At 45.3% G+C, this 12352-nt stretch overlaps 1 protein-coding gene across 1 annotated transcript in view; it reads left to right on the top strand.

Moving 5' to 3' along the window:
• Positions 1 to 3225: 3225 nt before the first annotated feature.
• Positions 3226 to 12352, top strand: part of AGBL1 (ATP/GTP binding protein like 1) — an 803745-nt gene continuing 794618 nt past the window's right edge. Inside the window, exon 1 of the mRNA XM_031669203.1 lies at positions 3226 to 3624. Within this exon, the coding sequence (XP_031525063.1) occupies positions 3574 to 3624 (51 nt within the window). The 5' untranslated portion in view covers positions 3226 to 3573. The remainder of the gene's footprint in view (positions 3625 to 12352) is intronic.

The following is a 12352-nucleotide window of genomic DNA, read 5'->3' as shown; positions in this document are numbered from 1 at the left end:
TTCACTGCAATAATCTATAACCATGAGTACAGTGGTTTTTCTGAGTTCTAGGAGTCCTAGCAAATCACTAAACTGGAAGGTGGTCTGGGGGAATGCGTGAATTGCAACAGGAATCTCTGGATTACATTAAATGTATCTTTCTTTAAAGCCAGAGGTCTAAGATCTCCCTGAACTTCTGCTTGAATCTTCTCTCTAGCTTCCCTAAACCCCTTATTTTTTCTTCAGAAGATACTATGTAAAACGAGTAGGAAGTCCTCTCTCTGCTTCACAAAGAAGCCTCCTCCCCCGTGGCCTGTCCTAGGCACCGACCAACCCCTCTTGCCTGTCCCATGTGGTTTAAGGAGTACTCACTCCAGTCTACCCTGGGTAGGATATTGTATTGCCCAGGCAGACTCCACACTCGCCTGCCTTTCAGGAAAGTCCCTGCTAAAATCCACATGTTAACTAGGGAAGAGCATAATTCCCTGCTGTCACCCATTTATACTTTAGCCTGTCACCCATTTATGACATTAGACTGAAAAGATGCTTTGGGGATATGGGGTTGTGCTGAAAACTCATCCTGGTCTCACCTCTGGATAAACCCCCAAGTTTTTTTCACATTTAGTAGTGTTTAGCCAAGCCTCCCAACCTTATTTTTGTCAGGTGGTAGTGAAGACCTGGGGGAGGGAATTTCCACTCTTGGCTCCATTATATTTCATCCTGTAGGATCTGGTCCATTACTCAAGGCTAAAGTAATCAGTCCACTAACAGAATGGGCTGTCATTAAGATAGAATTCGGGAGGGGGGAGTTCAGGTGGGGGCATCTCTGAGGCTTTCCCTAACTCTGAGAGTGAAGAGGGTTCTGCTAGGCAAGGAGACGGAGTTGCTGCGGTCTCCACAGGGCTCTGTTGAGGCACAAGGGAGGAGCGTGCTGAAAGTGTGGTGGAGGGCTGACAATAAGCTGGCCTGCATCCTAGTTTTGTTAGAAAAATTAGAGGGTGAAAACCAGCACTTTGTTCCTTATCTGGCATCCACGTGTATCCACATGGCCAAATGGGCAGTAACTTTCAAGAGGACGGAGGGGAGAGCAGCCAAGCTGGGCATGGGAAGCAGATGTGTCACCAGAGAGAGAGGGAGCTCACTCCTTACCTTATCTCACAAGGGGTTTACTGGAAACCAGGTTCCTGGCACTGCGGGGGGAAAGGTGTCATTAAGTAGAAGAGAGCAATCCCTTTACATATAGGGTTTTAATCTCACTTCTGCCCTATGCAATTCCAGGAAGCTGAACCAAGACACTCTTCAAAATGGAGACAATTTTGCTTCAATTCTAACATCAGGCAGTGTGCCTGTAAAATCTTTAGTTCTTTCCTCTGAGGTCATTTTTATGACTTCTCACTACTTTTTATCTTTATGTTTTTTAGGTCTATGTTGGGAAAATGGTTTTGTTTTTTTCTTCCATCTCTTTTTTTTTTTTTTTTTTTTTTTTGAGACGGAGTCTTGCTCTGTCGCCCAGGCTGGAGTGCTGTGGCCTGATCTCAGCTCACTGCAAGCTCCGCCTCCCGGGTTCCCGCCATTCTCCTTCCTCAGCCTCCCAAGTAGCTGGGACTACAGGCGCCCGCCACCTCGCCCGGCTAGTTTTTTGTATTTTTTAGTAGAGACGGGGTTTCACCGTGTTAGCCAGGATGGTCTCGATCTCCTGACCTCGTGATCCGCCCGTCTCGGCCTCCCAAAGTGCTGGGACCATCTCTTTTCTTTATCCTCTAGTTGACAACCATGAAATCATCTCCCCTTAAGACAGTCACATGAGACAGTTCTGTCTTCTCTTCACCCTGGGCCTTAGGGGATCAGAGAGCACATGCCCTAAAAAGCATCACCCTCCTGTAGAAATCCATGGGGAACCTTTATTTTTACCCTGCTGGCACCAGATGTAGAGAAAGGGGGATGGGGGTAGACGGGGTCAACCCCACCCCGCAAGCTTCATAAATGTGAGCGCTTATAGTCATTTCCCAAGATGGGAGGCCTTCATATTTAAAGCCATTAAGTGGAAATTTCTTGAGGGCAGGAACTACATGAATTTGCCCTTGAATTGAGGGTTTGGTCAGGCCTGACCTCTGACTCTGGGACTTCAGAACACTTAGGCCAAGCAGGATCTGGAAATGCAAACTTTCTTCAGTCACCCCAATGTGCTTGGTGTCTGCCTGATGAATGCTTTTGATGCTCACAGAATCTCCCTAAACTCTGCATGGGGGTGTTGGCTGGGAGCTCACTCCCCCAGTGACTGAGGCTCTTCTGTAATACCTGGCTGTGCTCTCAGTCAGAATCTCCACTGAGCTCAGCTGTCCAATTTCACACAATAAAGCATGCTTTCAACACAGCAAAGTTGTGCTTTGAGCTTGCCGGGTACTAGTTTATCGGGTCAAACATTGTCAGAATTGTTGATCACGCAGGCAATGTAATCAATATAGATGAAACTTTCATCCTTTGGTCATTTTGTTAACCAGCTCTAAATCCCCCAGGGATCTGGTTTAAATGCAGCTTCAGACACAGTAGCTCTGGGGAGGGGCCTCACAAGCTTCCAGGTGACTCCCCAGCACCATACTTTGAGAAGCCAGCATTGAAGGGTATTGATATAGGGAGGAGGAGAAGCTAGTCACTAAAACTCTACTCACACATCCCCAGCAGAAAACACAGAAAGGGATCATGGATTCTACACTGGTCTGAAGGAAACTCACCCCAGGTGTCTGCTGTCCCTGAGGCTGAGGACAGGGCTCTCAGCCCTCCATTACTTTGACTGAAGTGTTTGCAGCAGCAAGAGGCAGGATGGTGCACTGGGTAGTGCTTGTGCTCTGGTGCCAGCTTGCCTGTTTGAGGCCTGGCATGCAATCCTAAGCTCTGTGTTCTTGTGGCCTAATAGTTCAGTGCCTCAGTTTTCTTGCTTGTAAAACAGGGGTAGTCATAATAGTATCCACCTCTATAAGGTTACTGTAAAAATTAAAAGATTATGTAAGGGACGTGATCCATAAAAAATGTCCAGAATAGTTATTTTCCTTTTCAGCCAGAGCTCCTGTGTCTAAGCCTGGGACCTCAGGGGGCCCTGGGCTTCTGTGGCCTGAACTGCCACAGTTGTGCAAGCACTCTTGGGTCTCCTGTTACCCGGGAGCCGGCAACAGACCAAAATAAAGAGGTGGGGTGGGGTAGCGGGGCGGGCTGAGCGAGCCTCTAGAGGGAGTCTGACCAGGTCAGCTGGGAATGCCTGTCAGCCATCCAGGGTGGCTTCTCCTGCGCTCTGCTCCTGCATGGGCCTGGAGGTGGGTGAGTGACTCATGCTGGTGCCCTCCCCACCCCTGCACCCAAATGCTCAGCCCTCCCCACAGCCGGGGCTCACCTAATCCCCACAGTGGGAGTCAGGGGGTATTCACGCCTGTGCCGAGGTCTAGGGTTGCACCGCACTGACTTCACGCTCAGCAGCATGTGCAGCTGAGGCCTCCGTGCAGCCGTCTCCTGCGAGGCGGGCAGCGAGGTCAGCTTGGCAGCCGCCATCTCACTGGCCTGGATCTGGCCGCAGGCAGCGGTTCCCTAGGACCCGAGGAAAGGATGGCCGAACAAGAAGCTAGTGGGCTACAGGTCCTGCTGCACACACTTCAGGTAGGAAAGGGTAGTGTGGGTGCAGAATCTGGCGGGCTGGGTCTTTGCCTGGGCTGGCCTGCTTGGGAGCTCTGCACATAGTCCCCTCTGGCAATCACTGGCCCGGTTTGCTAACAGCAACAGAACAGGAGTCGGCTCTCACCTTGAAGCTGACCTAAGTGATGCTGTGGAGTTCAAATATTAAACACGACGATGTTGATGATTGTTCTGCTTAAATTATTGATCCTGGTGGGGTCAGAGGCTCTAGGTAAAAGATCCAAGTTTGCTAGAAATGGGAAAGGTGGAGAAAAAGCCTGTTTGGCAAATGAAGGAGACCTGTTGAAGCTCTTCCTGAACAAGGCTAGAGACCTGCTGAGAGCATGCAGAGCTGTCTGGGAGGACAGGGTGGATGAGGAGAGGACCCTTCTGGGCTTCTCCTGCTAAATGGCTGTCTTACTGGGCTCCCAAATTGTAGTTACATCAGAATGGCCTGAGATGCTGACTATCAGTGCATTTTCCCAGGCAGGATCTGAATAGCAGGTGTTTGAATCATGTAGGGCAGTAGCCTGGGAAACTGCCTTCTCCCTGGGGTATGCTATTCATTCCTAATTTTCAGAATTCTTGTTCTAGAGCAGTGGTTTGCAAACTTGTCTGCATGTTAGAATCACCTGGAGAGGGTCAAAAAATACTCATGCTTGGGACGCACCCCCAAAGATATGGATTTAACTGGTCTTGGGATCGATCTGAGCATTAGAGTTTGAAAACTCCCCGGGGGTCTCCATGTAGATTTAAGGCTGAGAACCACTACTCTCTATGCTTGTGATTAGCTCGATTCAGAGGATGCCAGCGTTGAAAAAGGCCCAAGGGGTCTTCTACCCCAGGAGTTTAAGCCCGAAGTTCATGGAAAGGGTCGCAAGATGATGGGCTTGTGGGGGTCCATGACCCCATGCCCCTGTTTAGAATATAAACATTTTGTACGTATTTTCCTTTTTCCCTGTTGGGAAAAATGTTCCTAATTTTCCTCTGATTCTTTTTGTTTGTTTTGTCTTTTTTGAGACAGTGTCTCACTCTGTCATCCAGGCTGGAGTGCAATGGTGCGATCTCGACTCACTGCAACCTTTGCCTCCCGGGTTCAAGCAATTCTCCTGCCTCTGCCTCCCAAGTAGCTGGGATTATAGGCTCCCACCACCACGCCTGGCTAATGTTTTGTATTTTTAGTAGAGATGGGGTTTCGCCATGTTAGCCAGACTAGTCTCGAACTCCTGACCTCAGGTAATCCTTCCACCTCGGCCTCCCAAAATTCTGGGATTACAGGCGTGAGCCACCATACCTGGCCATTTTTCTCTGATTCTTAATAAGATTTGTATTCCTGAAAGTTTAAGAACCAATAAATCCAACCTTCAGGTGTGCAGATAAGGAAACGGAATCTCAGAAGTGAAATAGGCTCCTTGATGTCATATGGTTACTTAGTAGGGGAACTGGGACTTACATATTCAGTTGACTTGGCGTCCTTTGACTCATTCTATCTGATTCGTGCAAGGTGAAATGTATCTGGCCAGGGGTGTTGGAGGCGGGAGTGGACCTCAAATTTGCAAAATAAATCCAAGGATTTATTTGTATCTGGCTAGATTTATTTGATTTAATAACCAGGTACAATAAGCTGACATTCTGAGACCCCTTCTAATTTCTGAGTAGTTATATGGAGATCTTGATTAACTGTGATTCTAACAACTGAAAATGTCTCATGGACAGAATTTTCCTTGTACTAGCTGTCTAGGAAAGAGGGAAAATAATAAGTTGGCAATAGGGGTTCAGTAAAAATGAATGTCCTGTAGTTGGCCTCAAAGTCACTTCAGGTTGAACTCAATTGCCTGTATTCCCACCAGTGAGAATTGATAATTGATGTTTAGCATGATCACCCCGGGGCACTGCAAGATTCTCCATTATCAAAGAAAGATTTAATTATGTTCACTAGACTCTACTTAGTTCCCAGTTAAGCAGAACATTATGATAACAGGAGCATGCTTCCTGTATACACCTCAGTTGATCAGAGTTTGGTTTAGAAGTGACCTGGGTTCCTGGCCTGGCCCACGCCGAGTGCTTCCATAAGCCCTGTTTCTGTCTCTACGGTAGAAGTCAGAACTCTGAAACACTTTTTAAAAAAGAGAACCTAGGACATATATTCTGTGGAATAATCTTTCATGATGGATTTGATGTCCTGTCCCCATTCTTCTCCCCATGGACTTGAACTAGGCGAGCCCACATTGTTTCCGAGAAAGGGTTAACTGAACCTGTCTCACTTGGGGATCCTAAAGATCTTACCAATTCAAACCAGTCTGTCTCTCCTTGTGCAGAAGGTAACAGATGGAAGGCTTTGACTTGCTTCTTAAATCTTTGGGAAAACCAGTGAATAGGTTAGGACCAAATGTCAGCTTAGGTCTCAGTTCCCATGTCTTTTAGGAGTACCCCAAAAGGTTGCCAACAGAAGGAAGAAAGATCAGAGGGACAGAAAAGGCAAACACAAGCATAACAGAATATCCCCATGCTATGTTTGTGGAAGTCTACCTACTTGAGCATATCACCATTTCTGACTCTTTAGGGGCATAAAACAGGCCACTAGGAAACATCAGTTTTCTGCGTTAACCTTTTCCTGCACACATGAGGAAGGGGTAAGTGGTTTTCCTTACCACAATTTAAAAACAGCTTCTTTATCTCGGTCCTGAAGGTCTGAGAATCAGATTTCTACCCAGACATGTTCCAACTTCCTGGCCTTTACAGCGTGGATGTGAGGCAGAAAATCAGACTGACCGATGTGGGTCTGGGTGAAGCGGGAGGCAGGCAGCCCACAGCACAGGTGCGAGAGGCAGAGAAAGGACTGGATCCAATCCCTTTCCTGGCACTTACTAGCCTGTTCATCCTCATGAAAGTTCCTTGACCTCTCTGAGCCTCCATTTATGTAATCTGTAAAAGAAGGGCCATAAAAATACGTTCCTCAGCACTTTCTGTGAGGATTAAGAGAATACATTTGAAAAGCGCTTGTGAACTCTAAACGGCTGTTTGAATGACTGTGGTTTTATGATTTCCCTAGTTGGGTATGCAGTGGAGAGGCTGGGAACACTTGCCTACACTTTTCATCAACCTGCCTTGCTTTTTACCTGGGTGGACTCCAATATACTTGGGAAAAAAAAGAGTTGTCTCATTTGTCCTGCTCTCGTCTCTCCATGTGGTTCGAGCTAATGGAGAAGATGGGGAACTGCCAGGGTTGCAGGATGTGGGCTCCTTGCCAGCTCTGATGCCGCAGACTGTCACCCAGCAGGGTCCCACAAAATGCCAGTTAAGTACCTTTATTGAAACATGAAAAATGTAAAATTATTCGGTCAGCTTTGGCACACTCTGCGCTGTGATATGGGCACATTTTTGCCATTTCCATTTGTACTTTATTATTTCATGTGATAGCTGCTAGATCAAACCCTGGTCTGCATCTTTGCCAAAATGTGCATAGTTAACTTCTTTTCTCAACTTGGGATCCAAGAACATCTACTATGGATTATGAATGAGGCTGCAGGATGTGGGGCTTCCTGTCTCGAGTAAGCCATGGAACTTAGATAACCTCAGCTGGGGTGACCAGTCCACTTTTCCCCCTTGAACTTAATCTGCCAGGGATTATTTCCAAGATAACAGGTGATTTTTAGCTTCTGGGCTACAAATAGAAGAAAGGTAGAAAAATGACAACTGATAGGTTTCATTCATAGCACTTGGGAGTTTTGCTTCCAAAATATGTGTTTGAAATTTTCCCTTGTAGAACTCTCCATAGAGTACATGGGAACATCCGTCTATTGTATCCATTGGGGCAAGTGGAACGGAAGCTGAGCTTTTTCCTTGGAGTTAAACAGAAGGATTTGGACTATCAAGGGAAGAATTTTCTTTTAGATAGCAAACACTGGGTAGACTTTCCAAGGTTCCCTAGGAAGTTTGAGGCTTTCTGGGTTTGTTGGAGATGCCTGCTTCAACCACAACTCAAACATAGAAACAAACTGAAAACTGTCTTAATTTCAAGCATTAGTAGAAACAAAGAAAGAGGAAGCCCTATGAGGATAAGGGCCAAATGGACAAGAAACAAAACTGGCAAGAAATTACATCTGTCTGCCTAAGGAATGGCTTCGTGACAATCAACCTGGGTAGGGAAGGGATGATGACGGTGTGTAGGCGTATGCTGAGCTTTAGGTGGGGAGAAGCCTTTATTTGGTGTTTTGTTTTTCAAGACCTTATTACTTTCACAGCTTCTTACATTTCTTGGAATTAGAGATTGGAGAAAATGAACAATTATTAAGGGTCCACTTGTGCCAGGCTTTTGCCTCCACTACCTAACTTTCGTCTCTCTGCCACCTGTGAGGAAGATGTGGTTGTTCTCCTGTCTTATAGATGAGGATACTGATGGTTAAGGAAAGGATAAGCTGCTCAAGGCTTAAGGACAGAGACTTAGTAAATCCTGAGATAAGAGATGTGAGGCAAGTTTTGTTCCCCTACAGCCTTTTCACTGGTTTGCGTTGCTTAAGCAACCTACGGAATATTCACTTATTCTTTATTTTGAGGGTATTACCTTCATCTGACTAAATCTGAAGGTTGGGGGGAAATGAATTTTCTACAATAGAGGAAGGCCTATTTAGAACTGATATCATCTTCCACATCCCAATTTGGTGTGGGAGTAAGGAACTCCTGATGAAGGAAGGTAATATTTTGGATTTGGGTCAATTGGATGTTTTCAATATCCATCTATTCATCCATGTATTCACTCATCTACCCATTCATTTTATCCATCCATCCATCCAACTAGCCATAGCTTTCTATGTGCTAGAAGAGATGTGTAAAAATGAGAATTATAACACCTACTTAGAGATTTTTTATTAGTTTAGAGAAAATTTATGAGAAGAAGTAAGCATATTGGTACATGCCCAATAAGTAGGAGCACTTACTGTAATGAAATACAGTCACTGCCCTCATGAAAATGCAGTGTAGGAGCTAGGAGGAAGAAAGAAAATTATTCATAAAGCAAGTTTGCATGCGATGAATGCCATGGTAAAGGTAAACATCAAAAGAAAATTTTATGGAAGTTGGGGGAAGAAACCTCTCCTGAATAGAGATTCAGGCAAGGCCTTGGAAAATGGGTCTGATTTCAACAGGGGGAGGTACATTTACCAGGATAAGGAGGGTGCCTAGTGATCTTCCCTCTGTCGGTGTGTTGGGGGGTGCGGATTTGTCATGGCATGGAGTTTGATTTAAAATGACAGTTCATGAGGGGGAAGAAATGAGATGGAGATGGAAGTTTGACCAAATTCTGGAGGATCTTGAGTGGTAAGCTTCAGGTCCAACCATGCCCTTGGTAATGGCTGCCTATCCCTGCATGTGAGTGGTAGAGTTGCAAGACATTCAACCAAGATGATAATTGCAGAGCTCTTCTGGAACATTCAACATGACTGCAGCACTGTTTTTTCTTATCATGTAATGTGATCAGTCCTAATTCCCCATTCCTGACCAGGCTTTTGTCACTGGACTTCTTCCTATGCCTGTTCCCAACTCTTAGTCCCAACCTTCAGCCCCTCCTGTCACTTACCTCATCCTTGTATCTCAACTCATCCTGAGCCTCTCTCTAACCCTAGGAGGAAGGGTTGGGATGAACTGAGGCTCGGAGATTGGGGCAGGAGAACTGTTCTACAACATTTGATTTTTGTTGTTGTTGTTTTTAATTTGTGATTTTAGGGGCAGCATTCAGATGTCCTTGCATCAAAGCAGCTCTGACAGCATGACTGAATTAACCAGAGTTGAGTCAAAAAGTCTCATCCCACTCTCAAATTGAGAGCAGTTGGCATTTCCATCTTCTGAGCCCAGATTTTGGATCTGTCTCCCTGAGCACCCACCTCTGCAGGGCAGAGGGTGAAGGACAGGGGGCCAGTGGGTCTTTGAGGTGTAATTGGAAATGCAATGCAATGAGGTGCTTTGCTGGTGATATGCTGAGACAAATGGCCAACAGAGACCCACGCCCACAGCAGAAATCCATCACTTGGCAATATTTACTTCACAATTTACTCAGTTTCTAAAACTGGAACTGATCTCATGAGGACCAAACACAGCCCCAGTTCCAGCCCTGGGAGTTGGGGAAGAGAACTTGGTCTGGCTTATCAATTACTGTATCTGCAATTGTGGAATAGGCAGCTATGAATCAAACAGACTGGGCACATCTTCATATTTCAGAAATGGGTGTATGGAAATGCATCCTCCTGGGTGTGAGTCCCATCTCCTTTTTCCAGGCCTGAAATAAAGAAAGTGGAGAGTTTGTTGGGTCTGTGCTTTTTCACTGAGCAAGTGGTTCCTTCAAAGTCATAGATCTGCAAATCAGGTTCTTGTTAGAGAAAAAGGTGATATGAGACAAGGGAGCAGTCAAGGTCAAGAGCTAGGAATAAAAGAATGAATATAATAGAGGGCATGAAAGAAAACAGAATGGCAAAGAGTATGTGCTCAATAAGTCTCCCTTCCTCTCTCCCTCCCTCCTTCCTTTCCTTCTTTTTTCTCTCTGTTTTTTGGCAACTTTTTACAAACTGAATGCCTCTATGTAATTAGCACCCAGATGAAGTAGCAGTATACTCTCAGCATCCCAGAAGGGCCCCCTCACTCCCACTTCCATGGAGTAACATACAGTAACATGGAGGAATCACACAAAAGTTAAGCAAATAAGTTGCTTACATTTGTGCAAATAACTTAAGTTGCTTAACTTTGTGTGATTCCTCCATGTTGCTGTATATTGTTGTAGATGGTTCGTTCTGATTGCCCAATAGCATGCCATTGTGTGAATATCTTTATCCCCTCTGGAGTTGGTGATATTTGGGGTAGTTTCCAGTTTGGGGCTATAATGAAATAGTGCTGCTTTGCACATTCTAGTGCATGTCTTTATGAACAAATGTATACATGTCTGTTGAGTATATATCTAGGGGTGAAGTTGTGGGATGCTAGGGTGCACATATGTTCAGCTTTATATATAACAATAAATGGTTTTCAAAAGTGGTAGCTCCAAAACAAACATCTATTAACCACATAGATACCATTAGCTAGTGAAAGCACTGGATGTTATGCCAAAACTTGCTTAACACATATTTGTTAGTTGAAAGTGATTTGAGATACTTTGCATTAAGGGACTACTCATAGCATTTATGTCTTGTGTGTTCAGTTCCCCCTTCTGGGTCCTTTTCATAATAGCTAAAATAATAACTAACATTTATGAAACAGGTTCTGCAAGTCAGGAGCTATGCAAAGTTTTTCATATGCATCATCTCATTTAATTTTTTTTTTTTTTTTTTTTGACAGAGTCTCGCTCTTTCACCCGGGCTGGAGTGCAGTGGCATGATCTCGGCTCACTGCAATCTCTGCCTCCCAGGTTCAAGCGATTCTTCTGCCTCAGACTCCTGAGTAGCTGGAATTATAGGCATGCACTACCATGCCTAGCTAATTTTTGTATTTTTAGTAGATACAGGGTTTTACCATGTTGGCCAGAGCTGGTCTTGAACTCCTGACCTCAAGTGATCTGCCCTCCTCAGCCTCCCAAAGTTTTGGGATTACAGGCGTGAGCCACCGCACCCCACCCTCATTTAATCTTTGCAACAATCCTGAGGCAGTTAATATTATCCTCATTCTAAAGCTTTAAAATGGAAGATTGGAGAGGTTAGTGAATTTTCTATGATCATAGAGTGAGCAAGTGGCATAGCTGGAATTTGAGCAGAGGGAATCTCATACCAGCAGAAGTTCCCTCAGCAGGTGCATTAACTCTCTAAGGAAAAGGAGAGGCATTTAGAAGATTGTCAATAGATTTCCCCAGGTGTGAGTGTCTGCTGGGGAAAGATGGAAACCCTCACCTAGCACAGTCAGCAAGGACAGTAGCTGTCTCCACAGGCTGGAAGGACTGGCCAAAAGGGTGCAGAACAGGTGTCTAGAACAGGGATCAGCAAGGGCCAGATGGCAAGTTTTCAGGCTTTGTAGGCCATACAGGGGATCCCTGTTGCAACTACACAACCCTGCCACTGCAGCTGTAGACAATATGCAAATGAATGGGTATGCCTGTGTTCCAGTGGAACTTTATTTGGAAAACAGGCAGTGGGTTAGATTTGGCCCACAGGCCATAGTTTGTTGCCCCTGGCCTGAAGGCCTTTGAATCACAAGCCTGGTGTAAGGGCGGGAGATGGAGTGGAAAGCTAGTGGTGGAGCATGAGGGGCTAATTGCTGTGGCAAACTGCCACGTAGTAACTTACCTCTTTGTGGTGGATGTTCTCAACTCCCAGGCTGCCCTTCCTGTAAAAGCAACAGATCAAACCATGCCTCTGGGTGCAAGTCTTGGAGAACCTGAAACATGCAGTTCAGAGTCCTGAGTCTCCGACTGCTGCCACAGCTTTTCTGGCTATGGGTGGAGAAAGTGCTTGTATCCATTAGCCCACTGGGGGTGGGCTTTCAGGTTATTTCAGCAGCATTTATTTGTGATAGGGGACTATTATGCAGATAATGGTCTGCATTCAACAGCACTAGAATCCCAAGATAAAACCAGAACTTCTCAAACTGGGTTCCAAAGAACAGTAGTGTTCCCTGGGATGCCAATGGGTATTCCACTCAAAAAGGGTTGTGGAAACAGATGGATTTGAAATGTCAGGATAAATATGTTTACTATATTTCTTTACTAAAGAATCTTCATTTAAAAAAATCTTTAAAGATA

Source organism: Papio anubis, chromosome 7 (assembly GCF_008728515.1).
Source record: "Papio anubis isolate 15944 chromosome 7, Panubis1.0, whole genome shotgun sequence".
Classification (NCBI taxonomy): domain Eukaryota; kingdom Metazoa; phylum Chordata; class Mammalia; order Primates; family Cercopithecidae; genus Papio; species Papio anubis.
Note: the sequence above shows the minus strand (reverse complement) of the source record. Positions and strands in the feature narration are given on the sequence as shown.